We start from the raw sequence: 15,086 nt of genomic DNA, 5'->3' as shown, positions 1-15,086 counted from the left end.
GGAATTCAATTATTTACAAATTATTTTCATAAATAACAAAAAATCTTACAGGGATTCAATTATTTTCATTAAAAAATGAAATTCTTTTTTGAAATTCAATTATTTTCAAATTTATTGATAAAATCTTTACAAATATTCAATTATTTTCAAAAATAAAACAATTTTTCGAAGGAATTCAATTATTTAAAAATTTGTTAATAAAATTCTTTACGCGAATGGAATTCTCGTAGAATTTTTTCATAAAAATTGATTTAAAAATTAATTTAAGTTAAAATTTTAGATAATAATAATTGAATATTAAAAGCATTACAAAGTGATTTTTTATAAATAATAATTGAATTTTGAAAAGATTTCTAATTTAAATCTTTAAACATTTGAATTTTTCATACTTTTAACTAATAATTGTGTAGAATCAATTTTTTTTTTAAGTTTAAATTAATTTTTTTTTGAAATTATTTTGAAGTTTTTATTTTCTAATATTATATTTAATTGAAAAATTCCAGAATAATCAAAATTTTGTAAGATTGAATTGCAAACAAATGAATTTAAAAATTCTCAAATAATTTTTTCCAAAATTATAAAAAATAAATAATTTAATGAAGAATTTTAGTTGAAAATTCCGAAAAATAATAAAAATTAAAATTATGAAAATAATTTTGAAGAAGTTACGGTAACAATATTCTTTTAATATAAAAATAATAATTTTATCACTCGGAGATATTTTACAATAAATTTCTCATAAAATTTTTAAATTGCAAAAAGGTTTGAATTTAAAATTTTTGAAAATCCTAATTTTTTTTCGAAAAATAAATTTTTGTTTTTAATAAATATTAAGATACAGATATTTTAATCTCTGAAATAACGACTTAATGATTGATAGTTATATGACTTCGAATATAATATTTTCCGCGACACATGTGAGCTTGAACAGCTTATACGAGGTATTTAATTCTAAATAATAACCTATATTTTATAGGATTCGAATTATAATAAATAGCTCGAGGGAAAAATTGCGATCTGGTTGATTCATTTTCTAAGATTTCTGATTCATTGAATAATGATTGACGTGTCGTCACGTAATTATTTATTCTTCCGACATGTCCTACATTTTTTTTCTTTCTTTTTGAAATCTTTTTTTTGTCTTTTTCTTTTTTGCAGTCGTAATTTTCAAAATAAGAAGGAAAAAAACTCGCTCTTTTCGATTATATGGTGCGTATAATTATAGCAAATGCAAGAAATAAAAAAAAATTTACACGAAATATCAATGAGAGAGGAGTATGCGTGTGATTATATTCGAATATATCTTCATTCTCTCTCAATTCCATTTTTGTCTCGCGAGTGTTCAATTATTTTAGTTTTTTGCATTTCACTTTCAATTGCCGCGATAATTGATTTACAAAAAAAAAAAAAAAAAAGGGGGGAGACGGAAAAAAATTTATACTTCTTAAATTAACTTTTTCCATTTGTGGACGATTTTAAATTGAGCAATTTAATTTGACTTTGGAAATAAAGAAGGAATTGTCGTGTTTTTATTTCGTACGATTCAACTTTTTTGGGAAATTTCTATTTTTTTCAGGCAATTCTTATTTTTAAATTGAGTAATTATTTTAAATTTGAGAATAAAGGAGAACTGTTTTACTGTTTTGGAAAAAAAAAATTTTTGTTATTAATTGTATTTTCTATTTTTTTCAGGCAATTCTTATTTTTAAATTGAGTAGTTATTTTAAATTTGAGAATAAAGGAGAACTGTTTTACTGTTTTGGAAAAAAAAAATTTTTGTTATTAATTGTATTTTTATTGAAATAATATTTAAAAATTTGCGTTTTTTCTTATTGTGAATATTTCAAAGTTTTTAGATAAAAAAATTAATGAAATTAAATTTAAAAATTGAATTTTAATCCAAAAAATAAATATTATTTTAGTAATAGTAATTAATAGAATTAAATGTTAATATTTAAATATGTAATTAAATTTTCTATTTAATTTTTTGTTTTTTAATGTTTGAATTTGCAATTTAATTTTTAATGTTCTTTCATGTTTGAGTTTGCAGTGAAATAATTTATTTTTTAATTATTAAAATTTTTAATTTACTTTTTTGATAATTTAATTCAATATTCTTTATTTTAACATTTTAATATTTGCAGGAATTGAGTTTTTATTGGTGATACAAAATTAACGATCTGATTATAATTAAATTTTGAAATTCAGTGGAGTTTGAAGAATTTTAATCCTAGACAGTTACGTTGATGAATCGCCGTACCACTTGGCAATTAAATCACAAGTGAAATGTGTCAACCATTAATTGGCCTTATAAGGATTCAGTACAAAAAAAAAGAGGCGAAAAAAAATTCTGTCGCATGTGCGCGATAACTTCGTTTCTCTTTTTTTGCCTCTCTCCCCCTCTCTTTCTCTCTCTTTTTCTCCCTTTGCGAAAGATAGGTTCGTAAATTATAATTTAAATACATATATACATATACATATTCTATAAATTATATTTCAACAATATTTATCGTCCTTTTTATTATCTGTTACGGACTCGACAGCTGATTGGTTTACCACAAACGTAATTGTGGTTTACCGATAAAGAAAATTTTTATATATGTTTGATTTAAGTATCATTGTGCGTTGCTTTAAAATCGTTCAAAAATCTCATTAAATTCAAAAATCTTACCAAAAAAAAAATGATTTACGCTTTAAAGATTTCAAGAAATGATTTTAGATTTTTTTTTAAAACAAGGATTTTTTTATTTTAACAATTTTCCAATTCTCTTGAATTTTTTCCCTTTTTTCTCCCCTTAAATAATTTAAATAGAATTTATTAAATTTTAAAGAAATTAATTCTTACATATTTTCCCCTTTTCCTCTTTCTTTAAAGAAAAAATTATGAAAATTGTCATTTTTTTGTAAATTAGACATATTTTCAGTTACGTTGAAGAAAAAAAATTTTTAATTTCGTCAAACTTTGAAAAACTTAATTTTCTGTAAATTAAAAATTTTTTTATATTATTTTTTCAGAGTTTTTGAACTTAGAAATTTTTTTGTACAGAGTAACAATTACATAAAGTTAGTTTTACTATTTACAAAAGTAAAACACAAACTGTTTTGAAATTTCTGTCAAATTTACTTATTTCAGAATAAATTTTACTAAATCGAAAGTATATTTTGTTAATTTTTATTAAAATTTACTTCGGACTTGTTAATTTTTCAATATAAAAATTCTGAAATATTTTTTTGAACGTAGTGCAATTAACTATTAATTTTTATTTTCAGAGTAAAATTTACTATACTTCTGAAGTAAATTTTTCTAATTTTTATAAAAAAAAATTTTTTCGGAAATTGTAAGTTATTTTCAAAACAACAATGTTTAATAGTGAATTTTAATATTTTTAGAGTAAGGTTTATCTAGTCCAAAGTAAATTTTACTAATTATTACTGCAATTTTCTTTAGACATACTAAAATTTATGAAATATCAAAAAGAAATTTAGTTTTACCAAAAATTTTTATTCAAAACTTTTAATTGGAAAATTCTGTTATTTTTAGAGTAAATTTTAGAAAGTCCGAAGTAAAGTTTACTCAAATTTACTTTAGATATAGTAAAATTCATATAGAATTTCAAAAAAAAGTTTAGTTTTACCACAAATTTTATAATAACAAATTGTACTATTTTTTAAATAAATTTCCATAATTTTTACTGCAATTTACTTTTTGATATAGTAAAATTTATTTAATTTAAAAAAAAGTTTGTTTAACCAAAAATTTTTATTCAAAATTTTTAATAACTAATTTTTCTATTTTTGTAGTAAATTTTGTCAAGTCCGAAGTAAATTTTATTAATTTTTACTCAAATTTACTTTGGATATAGTAAAATTTATAAAATTTTACATCAAAAATTTTTTATAACAAATTTTTCTATATTTGAAGTAAATTTAAGCAAAATTGAAGTAAATTTGATTAATTTTTACTGCAATTTACTTGGGATACATAGTAAAATTTCTGAAATTTCACAAAAATGTTTAGTTTTACCAAAAATTATTAATCAAAATTTTTAATAACAATATTTACCCTGTCTGGAGTAAATTTTACTAATTTTTATACTGCAATTTACTTTGGATATAGTAAAACTTATGGAATTTAAAAAATAATTTCTAGTTTCAACAAAAATTTTTTATAAGAACTTTTTAATAACAAAATTTACTATTTCTGGAGTAAATTTTAAAAAGTTCGAAATAAATTTTACTAATTTTTACCGCAGTTTACTTTAAATAGAGTAAAATTTATGGAATTTAAAAAAAAGTTTAGTTTTACCAGAAATTTTTATTAAAAATGTTTAATAACATAATTTACAATTTTTGGAGTAAATTTTAAGAAGTTCGAAATAAATTTTACTAATTTTTACTGCAGTTTACTATGAATAGAGTAAAATTCATAGAATTTACAAAAAAAGTGTAGTTTTACCAAAAATTTTTTATAAGAACTTTTTAATAACAAAATTTACTATTTTTGGAGTAAATTTTAGAAAGTCCGAAATAAATTTTACTAATTTTTACTGCAGTTTACTTATTAGATAGTTAATTTCACAAAATTTCAAAAAAGTTTAGTTTTACCAAAAATTTTTATTCAAAAATTTTAATTAACAAAATTTACACCAACAAAATTTGAGCAAATCCGAAGTAAATTTTACTATTTTGTTTTTACTGTAATTTACTTCGAATGTAGTAAATTTCATGAAATTAAAAAAAATAGCGTTGTAACAAAAATTTTTGTTAAAAATTCATAAAAATTGTATTCTTCCGGAAAAGATAAAAAATATTTTTTTTTCTGTGTAAAAAATTTTGTCGTTTATAATTGTTTTTTTAAATTCTAAAGTTTACCAAAAAATTCGTAAATAAAAAAATAGTTTTTTGAGTAAAAAAATTATTTTTCTCTTTCAATTGTTGATCATAAACGTTATGAACTTTACCGCCGTTATATTACAGTATTTTACACACTATATTTTACACTTTATTATTTATTTTTTTCTATATACTTGAAACGAAACTTGTCATTATATTGAACGATTTTTCTCATTGCCTCTCTCGGTGCAATTTAATGAAAATTTTCCCAAGGAATTTTTACACTATTGATTTAAGATTGATAATAATTTCTATCTCGAGTTCTATGCGTCGTAAAATTTGATTCGACAGGCGGGAATTTCACATTTTCTTTACTTTATAGCCTAAAGTTGTTGTGTGGTATTTATATTAGAAAATAGGGGGGCACACACAAGGACATATAATGATTGAATGGGGAATAAATTATTATTATCGCTTTCGGGTACGAGGCCGTGTGTTTGTAATTTTAATTGTATAATATATAGTGGAAACATTGCATTTTGATGTATGGATATTGTCATTTGATTTGGATCGCGCGGTCTTTGGTTTATAATATAAACGATGATAGTGTGTGTGGTATAATACTTGTCTCTCTCGTGTTGATTCGCGATTTATGCGAATCTATAAACATCCCGGTAATGCTCCTTATATTATAGGCATGTATCTACCTTTATTTATTATGCATATTTCTCTATAATAGAATTAAATTGTTTATATTGTTGTATATGAATGTGATTTAAATTCACGACTGGTATTAAAGGAACTGGATTCTCTTTGCTCTAGATTTTAAAGAATCTTGATTCTGAAAACGAGAATTTTTCATTTTTAACTTTGTGCCCAAAGATTATTAATAATTCAATTTAAAATTTTTAATTAAAATTATATGATAAAAAAAATCATTTAGAAGAAAAAGATACTTTTTTAAGAAAATTTTTGTAAATTTTTGCTTGGTTTCTTTTATTAATGTTTTTTATAATTAAATTTTTATAAAAGAAAAATTTTTATACTTGAATTTAAAATGCATGAAATTAGAAAAAATTGCAGAAACTTATTTACTTATTTTTTATAAATAAATAAGGAAAGAAATATTTTAATACTTAAATATTGTTTTAATAAAATAAATTAATAAACTGTAACAAGAATAATAAAATAATAAAATATTTATTTATTATTTTTCTAAATAGATATAAAAAAAATAAAATACCTAATTAATAAAATAAATAATATAGTAAATAAAAAAATAGTAATTTTAGATGAATAAATATATAAAAAAAATAAAAGTTAATAAACTAAAATAAATTTACTTTTCATATTTATTTTTTTAAATTAAACAATTTATATAAAAGTATTGTTAAAAAACATGAAGATATCGATTGCTCCGAGTCGAAGACTCGGAGTGATCGATTTCTTCATGTTTTATAATAATTATAAATGTTCGAAACATAAAATAATTATTTTATATTATAAGAATATTGTTACTTAACTTCATCAAAATTATTTTCATCATTTCAGTTCAATTACTATTTTCTAGAATTTTAAATTATTTTTTATGAAAATAATAATTGAATTCCTTAAAAAAATTCTATTATTTATAAAAATAATTGAATTTCTGTGAAATTTTTATTATTTATGAAAATAATCGATAATAATTAAATGTTTGTATACAATTTATTAAAATTTTTTAGAAATAATTGAATTCTTTTTGGGAAATTTTATTAAAATAGTAAATATTAAAAATCATTGAAATTAGAAAAATGCATTTTATTTTTGAAAATAATTGAAATTAGGACAAGAATTTTTTTGAAATTTATGAAAATAATTGAACTTTGAAGAAAAATTTTGTTATTTGTAAAGATAATTGGGATTTTTACGAGAATTTTTTTTTCAAATTTTGAACATAGTTGAATTTTAAAGAAGAATTTTTTTTTTGAAAATAATTGAATTCTTGTGAAATTTTCATTATTAATGAAAATTATAAAATGTGTGCATACAATTTTATTAAAAAAATTTTTAAATAATTGAATTCTTTTTGGTAAATTTTATTAAAATAGTAGATATTAAAAATCATTAAAATTAGAAAAAATTTTGAAAATAATTAAAATTAGGACAAGAATTTTTTTGACATTTATAAAAATAATTGAACTTTGGAGAAGAATTTTGTTATTTATGAAGATAATTGGGATTTTTACGAGAATTTTTTTAAAAGTTTGAACATAGTTGAATTTTATAAGAAGAATTTTATTTTTTTTTTAAATAATTGAATTTCTGCAATTATTTGTAATTTCTCCAAAATTGAATTTTTTTAGTGTTTTCAACAAAAATTTAAATCAGAAAATTTTTAAATTCTATTATTTTCAAAATTGCTAATTTTATTTTAAAATGCTAGTAAGAAGTTAGCGAATTGTTGCTAGTTCTAGATGAATAAATATATAAATAAAAAATAATGAAAGTTAATAAAAAGTAAATTTCCTTTTCATATTTATTAAATTTCAAATACTTTCAATAATAAATTAAATTCTTCTCTTCATTCATAAAAAATAAATCTCCATTTCATCAGATTTCTCACGTTTTTAGGGAAATTTTTTTTTTTTTATTATTAATAATTTTGTTTTGAATTTGACTTAATTATTATTATTTTAATTTATTTATAATATCTATTTAATTTTTCAAGACTCGAAAGTAGCGAAATATTTTTTTTTTATAATTCTGAGAAATCTTGATTAAGTTTGCACTAAATTATTTGAATTTTGAGTGCAAAAATAAAATTTCATTTTCCTAAACAAAAAAAAAAAAAAATGATAAAAAAAAATTATTTTATTACTGCTCGCTCATTTTATACGATTGTTTATCTAATCACATTTTTGATCAATGCATTAATTTTGATATGAGAATTTTTCGCGACTTTTGAAAATGTCAATATTTTATTTATACGGTAATGAGCGGCTGATTTGATGAAAAACATTGATATTATTTTCAACAGTATATTATCTTTTTCCGTGTGTAAATTATTTTGCAAAAACAGGTGAAAAAAATTAATTAGGTATTTTCTTTAATTTTTGTTATTTTCCTTTTTTTCTGCAAATCGCAAGCATTTTGTAAATTAAGATTATTTCTACTTGATTAGATTTTAAATTTTCGGAAAAAGAAAAATAATTGTGTAGTTTCTGTTTATGTTGTTGAATAATAATAATAATTATTATTATTATTAATAATTTATATTATTAATATAATTAATTAATTAATAATATATATTATTATTCTTGAGATAATTCAAAGTATTTTTTTATTTTAAGGAATAAATAAAATTTATTTGAGAAAGAATAAAATATAATTATATTATATAAAAAAAATAGAATAAATAAATGAAATAATTAAATATAAATAAAGTTAATAAAATAAATGAAATAAATACACGATCAAAGGCGAAAGGCATGAACTATGTTTAATACATAAATAATAATAAATAAATAAATAAATAGGCAGAAAAGTAGAAAAAATAAATAAATTAATTTAAATTAAATAAACACAAATAGTATAAATGTAACAGATTCATTTATTATGTGACTGCAGAAAATTAAGTTCGATCTGGTAAATCGACATAAAACGAGTTTTTTTTCCTGTAAATACTTAACTGACCTTATTATACACATTGCGGGTAAATAATATATAATTACATACTAAATTCTCGTGTGTACTTAAAGAAACATAAATGCACTTAATCTTATTTATTTATTTATTTTTTAAAAATATTTATCGTAAAGTGTTGTTTAGCAATAAATTAAACAATTATCAGTTAAACCGAATCAGTCGAATAGGTATATTGCTTATAGGAAAGTGTAACTTTTATTAACAATAATTGCCCATTGTCTCTTTTTATTGTATAGCGCAATTCTCAGTCTTTAATTAATTTATTCGATAATAAAGTGATTTTAGATTATTGGTTATGTTTTAATATTAAGACAGTAGGTAACAATTAGTATTATATTTCTCTTTTATTTCGTATTTACTGTTGATAGTATTATTATTATTATTATTAACAATTCTTGATCGTATTATTAACAAATTCTTCATAGACAATAAATTTCATTTTTTCATTCAGTAATTTGTATAATTATTATTTATTCAGTTATTATTCAGTACTTGAGTAATTTATTCAATAATTCAGTAATTACCAAAGTATTGAATAATTAATTTCTAAAAGTGTTAATAAACGAGTTAATAAATTATTATTCTAGTATGTAATAATAAATAAATTTATAAAAGAATAAGTTTTTGGATCTTCTAAATTATATAATAATTTATTATTGCTAGTTTCATTATTATTATCAAATTACTATTCTCGAAAAAGAAGATTAAAAATTATAAAACTTTTAGCACCCCTGGGAAGAATCGAACCCTAGCTTTCAGATTGCAGCGCAAACGCTTTAACCACCGCGGCTAACGTCGAGTGTTATTTTATTATTATCATTATTAAAATTAACAATTAATATTTATTTATTAAACAATTTTTATTTTGTTATTTATTTTTTAGTTATTAGTTAGATGTATAATTTTTATTTATTTAATTTTGTTACAAAAAATTAAAAATATTTTATTTAGTGAACAAAGAAAAATTAAATGTAATGATTAAGTGCTTCACTTGTTAGATAATTTGAAAGCAGTCGGTATAAAATCAAAGGCACTAATTAAATAAATTTTCCTTACTAGTTTACAGTGTTTGCATATATATATATATATATATATATATATATAACATATCATTTACAAACATACAATATATATATTGTATGTTTGTAAATGATATGTTAGATAAATGAACTAAATGCTCTCCTATGATATAATAATCATAAGATGTCAATACACTGTCATTACGGTTCTATACGTTACCTCTGAAAGTGTCGCTTTCTTTCCATTTTCATTAAAAACCACCCAAGTCGTTTCTTGATACATTTCTATATAATAAGTTGAAAAAAAGGGAAATTCATTCCTGGAAATGTAATACACACATTTGGCTCGCAATTATTTCAAAAATATCACTCATCTTGCTCAACAGAAATTATTTTCTACGTGACACTAATTTTATCCAAGTATGGACAATTTTATTTTATTTATTTTTATTAATTATTATTATTATTATTATTATTATTATTATTATTATTATTATTATTATTATTATTATTATTATTATTATTATTATTATTATTTTATATTATTATGTACTAATTTTTTATATATAATATTTATAATAATAATACCTAACTATTGTTTTTTTTTTATTGACGGAGGAGAAGAGGAAAATTATTATTATTGCTATTATTAATTAATAGATAACAATAATTGAAAAATAACAAAAAATAACTAACTAATTTTTTGTCTCATTTTTTTTTTAAATAAAATCATCAATTTTAAAAATAATATATTATTTTTAAAATTTCTAATTTTTTTTTTTTTTTTTAATTTTAAATTCTATAGAGTTTGAAATTTTTTGTTTATTATAAAATTGATAAATTTTGAAACATTGTTGCATTTCACACTTTTAAACATTTATGATTAATAAATAATTAGCATATATGAAACTGCATGATTTTATTATACACCATGGTAAATTGAATTTTAATTACAAGAAAATTTTTATGTTCTCTCAATGAAGTTTATTCTTTGAGATTGATTAGAGTCGGGGATTATAATTATTAACTGGAGAAGTGGAAATTTTCAATGAGTGTGTGTGTGTATGTATATACATATTATTTTCAAAAGGTTGAAGTGCGCAGTTTTAAAAAATGGTAATAAAATTATAAAATACGAGGTACTTAAAGGAAGATTAATTTTTTTTTTTGCTTTTGCAATATGAACAGTTACATTTTATATAGGACTATTATAGGGTCACGCCTGTTAAAAACAACGTGTGCATAGTTAATTAGCTAATTATTAGCTGTCACTTATGGTTTTACCGGTTTTTTTTTCTTATCTCGATATTATTTCTTAAGGTCGTCATATTCCTTTTAATATAATTTTAATAATTACACACTTTTGTAATATTTACAGTGTAAATTTTATATTCTCATTTTTGCGTTTTAATAGTTTATCACTTTTGTTGTTTTGAACGTTTATTATATTTAGACGATAGGCTATAAATTTATTTATAAAATTTGTATTCAAATGGTAATTTTTGTTTACTAATGGCACTGTTTATTAAAAACTCTACTATATTTCTTCTTAATTTTCGTTTTAAGTATTAATTTATTTAGTAAAGAAATTAATTCTAGGACTGTAAAAAAATTCTAAAGGGTAAAAATATTTAGAAAAGGAAAGTAAATTGAAAATTGAAATTCGTTGATGAAATTACACTTTTGGTTTTTTTTTTCTTTCTAAATTCAGTTCGAGGCCTGTTATTATTATTTTTAATATTAATATCTAATAGTAATTAATTAATATTAATTATTGTACACTGAAAAAAAATTATGTGATTTAAATAACCGAATACTTAACTATTGACAATTAAATATTTGTAAATATTTTTATTTATAATTAATTTATTATTCATTATTTATTAATTTGTAATTAATTTATTATTAATTATTTATTAATTTGTAATTAATTTACTATTAATTATTTATTAATTTGTAATTAATTTACTATTAATTATTTATTAATTTGTAACAGTTAATTAGTTATTTCAATATTATTTTTATTATTATTATGGAATATTAACATAAATTGTATAATATTGTTACACAATAATTAATGATTGATTGGAATGATGACATTTCTCTTTTTACTTTACTTTTCTTTTTATTTAATTTATTATTATTATGGTATAAATTGTTTTCGTTTAAAATGTTTTTCCTTTTAAAATGGAGATTAAATTATGAGATGTCCTTGTTTTTACGGTTATAAAATTGCATTATTGAGGAATATTACGAGAAATCGTTTGTCGATTTTTTTTTCATACGTGGGAGGACCGAGAACCCGGTCTCCAGATATTTGCGCAATCGAGAGTTCAAGCACGGTCAAGTGGCTTCGAGCCACTCAATTCTCAGCGCATGATTCAGGCCATTCACATGGCGGACATAAATACGCGGATTAATTTTTGCACTAGATCTTTCTCTCTCTCTCACTCTCTCTTTCTTTTTTTTCTCTCTCTCTCTTTCACCCTCTCTCGATATTATAGCGTCTGGAAGCGATGCGACTGCAATTATCCTTTAATCTTCTTAGTCTTAAATTGACTGATTCAATTTTTCGTCTGGCAATATTATTTTTCTTGGGAAAATTTTTTAGTAAAAAAAAATAGGTAAAGTAATTAGATTTTTTTTTAAGTTTAAGTTTTTTTTTCTTTATTTTTTTTAATTTTAATCTTTCTTTATTTATTTTTTTTTATTTTAATTTTTGTATTTTATTGTTTATTTATATATACAAAAAAATTTAAATTTATTAAATATAAAATATTATATTTAATAAATTTTAATTTTTATATTTTTCTTTTGCTATTGTATTTTTTATTTTAATTTTTGTATTTTTGTTTGTTTATTTCTATATTTTTTTAAATTTAAATTCTTGAATTTTTCTTTACTTCATATTTTTTTAATTTTTGTATTTTTGTTTATTTTTATAGATTTTTAGTTTATAACTTTTATATTTAAAAAAAATTAATTTTCGTATTTTTCTTTACTTTTAGAAATATTTTTTTGAATTTTTGTTTATAAACATTTTTATATTTTTGAATTTGTATATTTTTTTAAATTTGAATTTTTCTTTACTTTCATATTATTTTAATTTTTGTTTACTTTTATATTTTTTTAGTTTATAACTTTTATATTTTAAAAAACTTTAATTTTCGTTTTTTTCTCATTACTTTTGTATATTTTTTTTAATTTTAATTTTTGTGTTATTGTTTATGTTTATTTTTATATTTTTTAATTTTTTTAATTTTATATTTTTTTATAAATTTAAACTTTTGAATTTTTCTTTACTTTCATATTTTTTAATTTTTGTATTTTTGTTTATTTTTATAGATTTTTAGTTTATACCTTTATATTTTAAAAAAAATTATTTTTTGTATTTTTTTTATTTAGAATATTCTTTTAAATTTAAATTTTTGTTTATTTTTATAGATTTTTAGTTTATAACTTTTATATTTAAAAAAAAAAATTAATTTTCGTATTTTTCTTTACTTTTAGAATATTTTTTTTTAATTTTTGTATTTTTGTTTGTTTATTTTTATATTTTTGAATTTTTGAATTTTAGAATTTTTATATTTTTATATTTTTAAAAATTTTAATTTTTCTTTATTTTCATATTATCTTAATTTTTATATTTTTGTTTATTTTTATAATTAATAACTTTTATATTTTAAAAAAATTTAATTTTCGTATTTTTCTTTACTTTGATATTTGTGTTTAATTACCTATAATTTTTGTATTTTTAGTTATTTTTATATTTTTTCAATTCAATTTTTTTTACTATTTATAGTTCGTGCAGTATTTACTATATATGTTAGAGTAGCAAACGATTTGACAGTATAAAAATACTGGTTCGAAAAGTTTTTTTTTTCTAAAGTGAAATATATCTTTGAGAGGCTTTTAAAGTTTTAATTATAAACTCTCAGTATTGAAATTTTATAATGCACTATATATAAATGAAAGCAGTCTTATCTGGTTTAAAGGGTCTTCTGTTCTAAATGCTATTAATTGCTATCTACACTTTCGAAGAATTTATTTTCAATTTTTAATAATTTGTAAAAAATAAATTATTATCCAAAATATAAGGTATTCTTAATTTTTAAGATAATATATTTTTTAATTTAAGATATTCATCTAAATAAATTTTTGTCAACTGAAAAAAATGATTTTTATCGAAATTATTGGAAAAAATAAAAGAGACTTTTTAATATTATAAAGATAACTATTTTCATTTTATTCAATTTCTGAGAAAGTAATTATTATCTTGTTATTTGAGAGAAAATATTTTTTATCGGAATTATTTGAAAAAATAAGAAAAAATTTTTAGAAATATTTTTCGTTTCATTTAATTTTTGGAATAATAATTATTTATCTTGTAATTTAAAAGTAAAAAAAAAATTATTTTGAATTTATTTATTTATTTAAGTAGTAATGTATTTTTATTCTAAAAATTTTTTCCAACAGAAAAAATTATTTTTTATTGGAAAAAAAAATGGAAAAATTCTGTCTTTTTTTTATTTCTTTTAGTTAACAAAAAATATGTGAAGAATTCTTGCTTTTTCTTTTATGTAATAAAAAATTAAATAAACAAAAATTCTTTCTTTTTATAGAATAAAAATAAAAAACAGGAAAAATTCTTTTTATTTGTTATTTTCTTTATATAACAAAAAAGGAAAATTTTTTTTCCTACATAACAAAAAATTAAAAGAAAATTCTTTCTTGTCTAAAATAAATTGAAAGAGAAGAGAAAAAATTTTATTTCTTTCCGAGGAAAATTGATTTTTACGAAAGAACAAGAAAAACAGTAACAACAACAGCAACAACAAGGACACAAAAAAATGTGTATAAAGAATTGTATTTATATATACTGAGAAAACAGTAGTTTTGAAAAGAATGTTGTCGATCATTTGCACGATGTGAATTTTTTCTCTCTCTTTCACTCGATCGCGCTCCTGCTTCCCACGTGCTTTGGATTCCCGATGCAATCGAACGGCAATCGAATGAGATTAATACCCTATGTACCCACCTACTTTGACCCGCAAGCCTGTAACAGGCGTATACACACTACCTACAAGGAGAACTTGCTCTAGAACTGTTCATAACACGTGCACAACACGAATCGAACGGACGTTTCGAATCGACTTGTCGTCGTCTTCGTCGTCATCTCCTCTATGGGAACGAGATGTTCCTTGTGAATATCGTCATTCTTATTTACATTGTCGTCTATCTTGTATTTTTCATTTTTCGGGTTGTGCGAAAAAGTTGTGATTTTAGTCCCAGTGAATCGGTTCATAGCAAAAAGAAGAAGGTCCGTTTTCTCTATTTTGTTTTTCCTTTTTTCTTTTTTCTTTTCCTTCACATTTTTCCTATTTTTTCTTTTTTTCACTTTTCTCTATTTTTTCGTTTTCTTCACTTTTTTCTATTTTTTCTTTTTCTCCACTTTTTTCTCAATTTTATTTTTCTTTACTTTTTATTTCTTTTCCTTCCCTTTTTTCAATTTTTCCTTTTTCTTCACTTTTTTGTAAACTTTTTTTA

At 19.9% G+C, this 15,086-nt stretch overlaps 1 protein-coding gene across 3 annotated transcripts in view; it reads left to right on the top strand.

Moving 5' to 3' along the window:
- LOC122508493 (unconventional myosin-XVIIIa) overlaps positions 1-15,086 on the top strand; it is a 252,631-nt gene that overhangs the window by 75,966 nt on the left and 161,579 nt on the right. The window contains exon 1 of one of the 3 annotated variants that reach the window (XM_043621894.1): positions 14,611-14,859. The exons of the other annotated variants lie outside the window; for them this stretch is intronic. Within the exon in view, the coding sequence (XP_043477829.1) occupies positions 14,734-14,859 (126 nt within the window). The 5' untranslated portion in view covers positions 14,611-14,733. Of the gene's footprint in view, positions 1-14,610; positions 14,860-15,086 lie in introns of those variants that run through there. 3 annotated transcript variants of the gene reach the window in all.

The sequence above is a fragment of the Leptopilina heterotoma genome, unplaced genomic scaffold, assembly GCF_015476425.1.
Source record: "Leptopilina heterotoma isolate Lh14 unplaced genomic scaffold, ASM1547642v1 Lhet_54, whole genome shotgun sequence".
In the NCBI taxonomy this organism is placed as follows: domain Eukaryota; kingdom Metazoa; phylum Arthropoda; class Insecta; order Hymenoptera; family Figitidae; genus Leptopilina; species Leptopilina heterotoma.
Note: the sequence above shows the minus strand (reverse complement) of the source record. Positions and strands in the feature narration are given on the sequence as shown.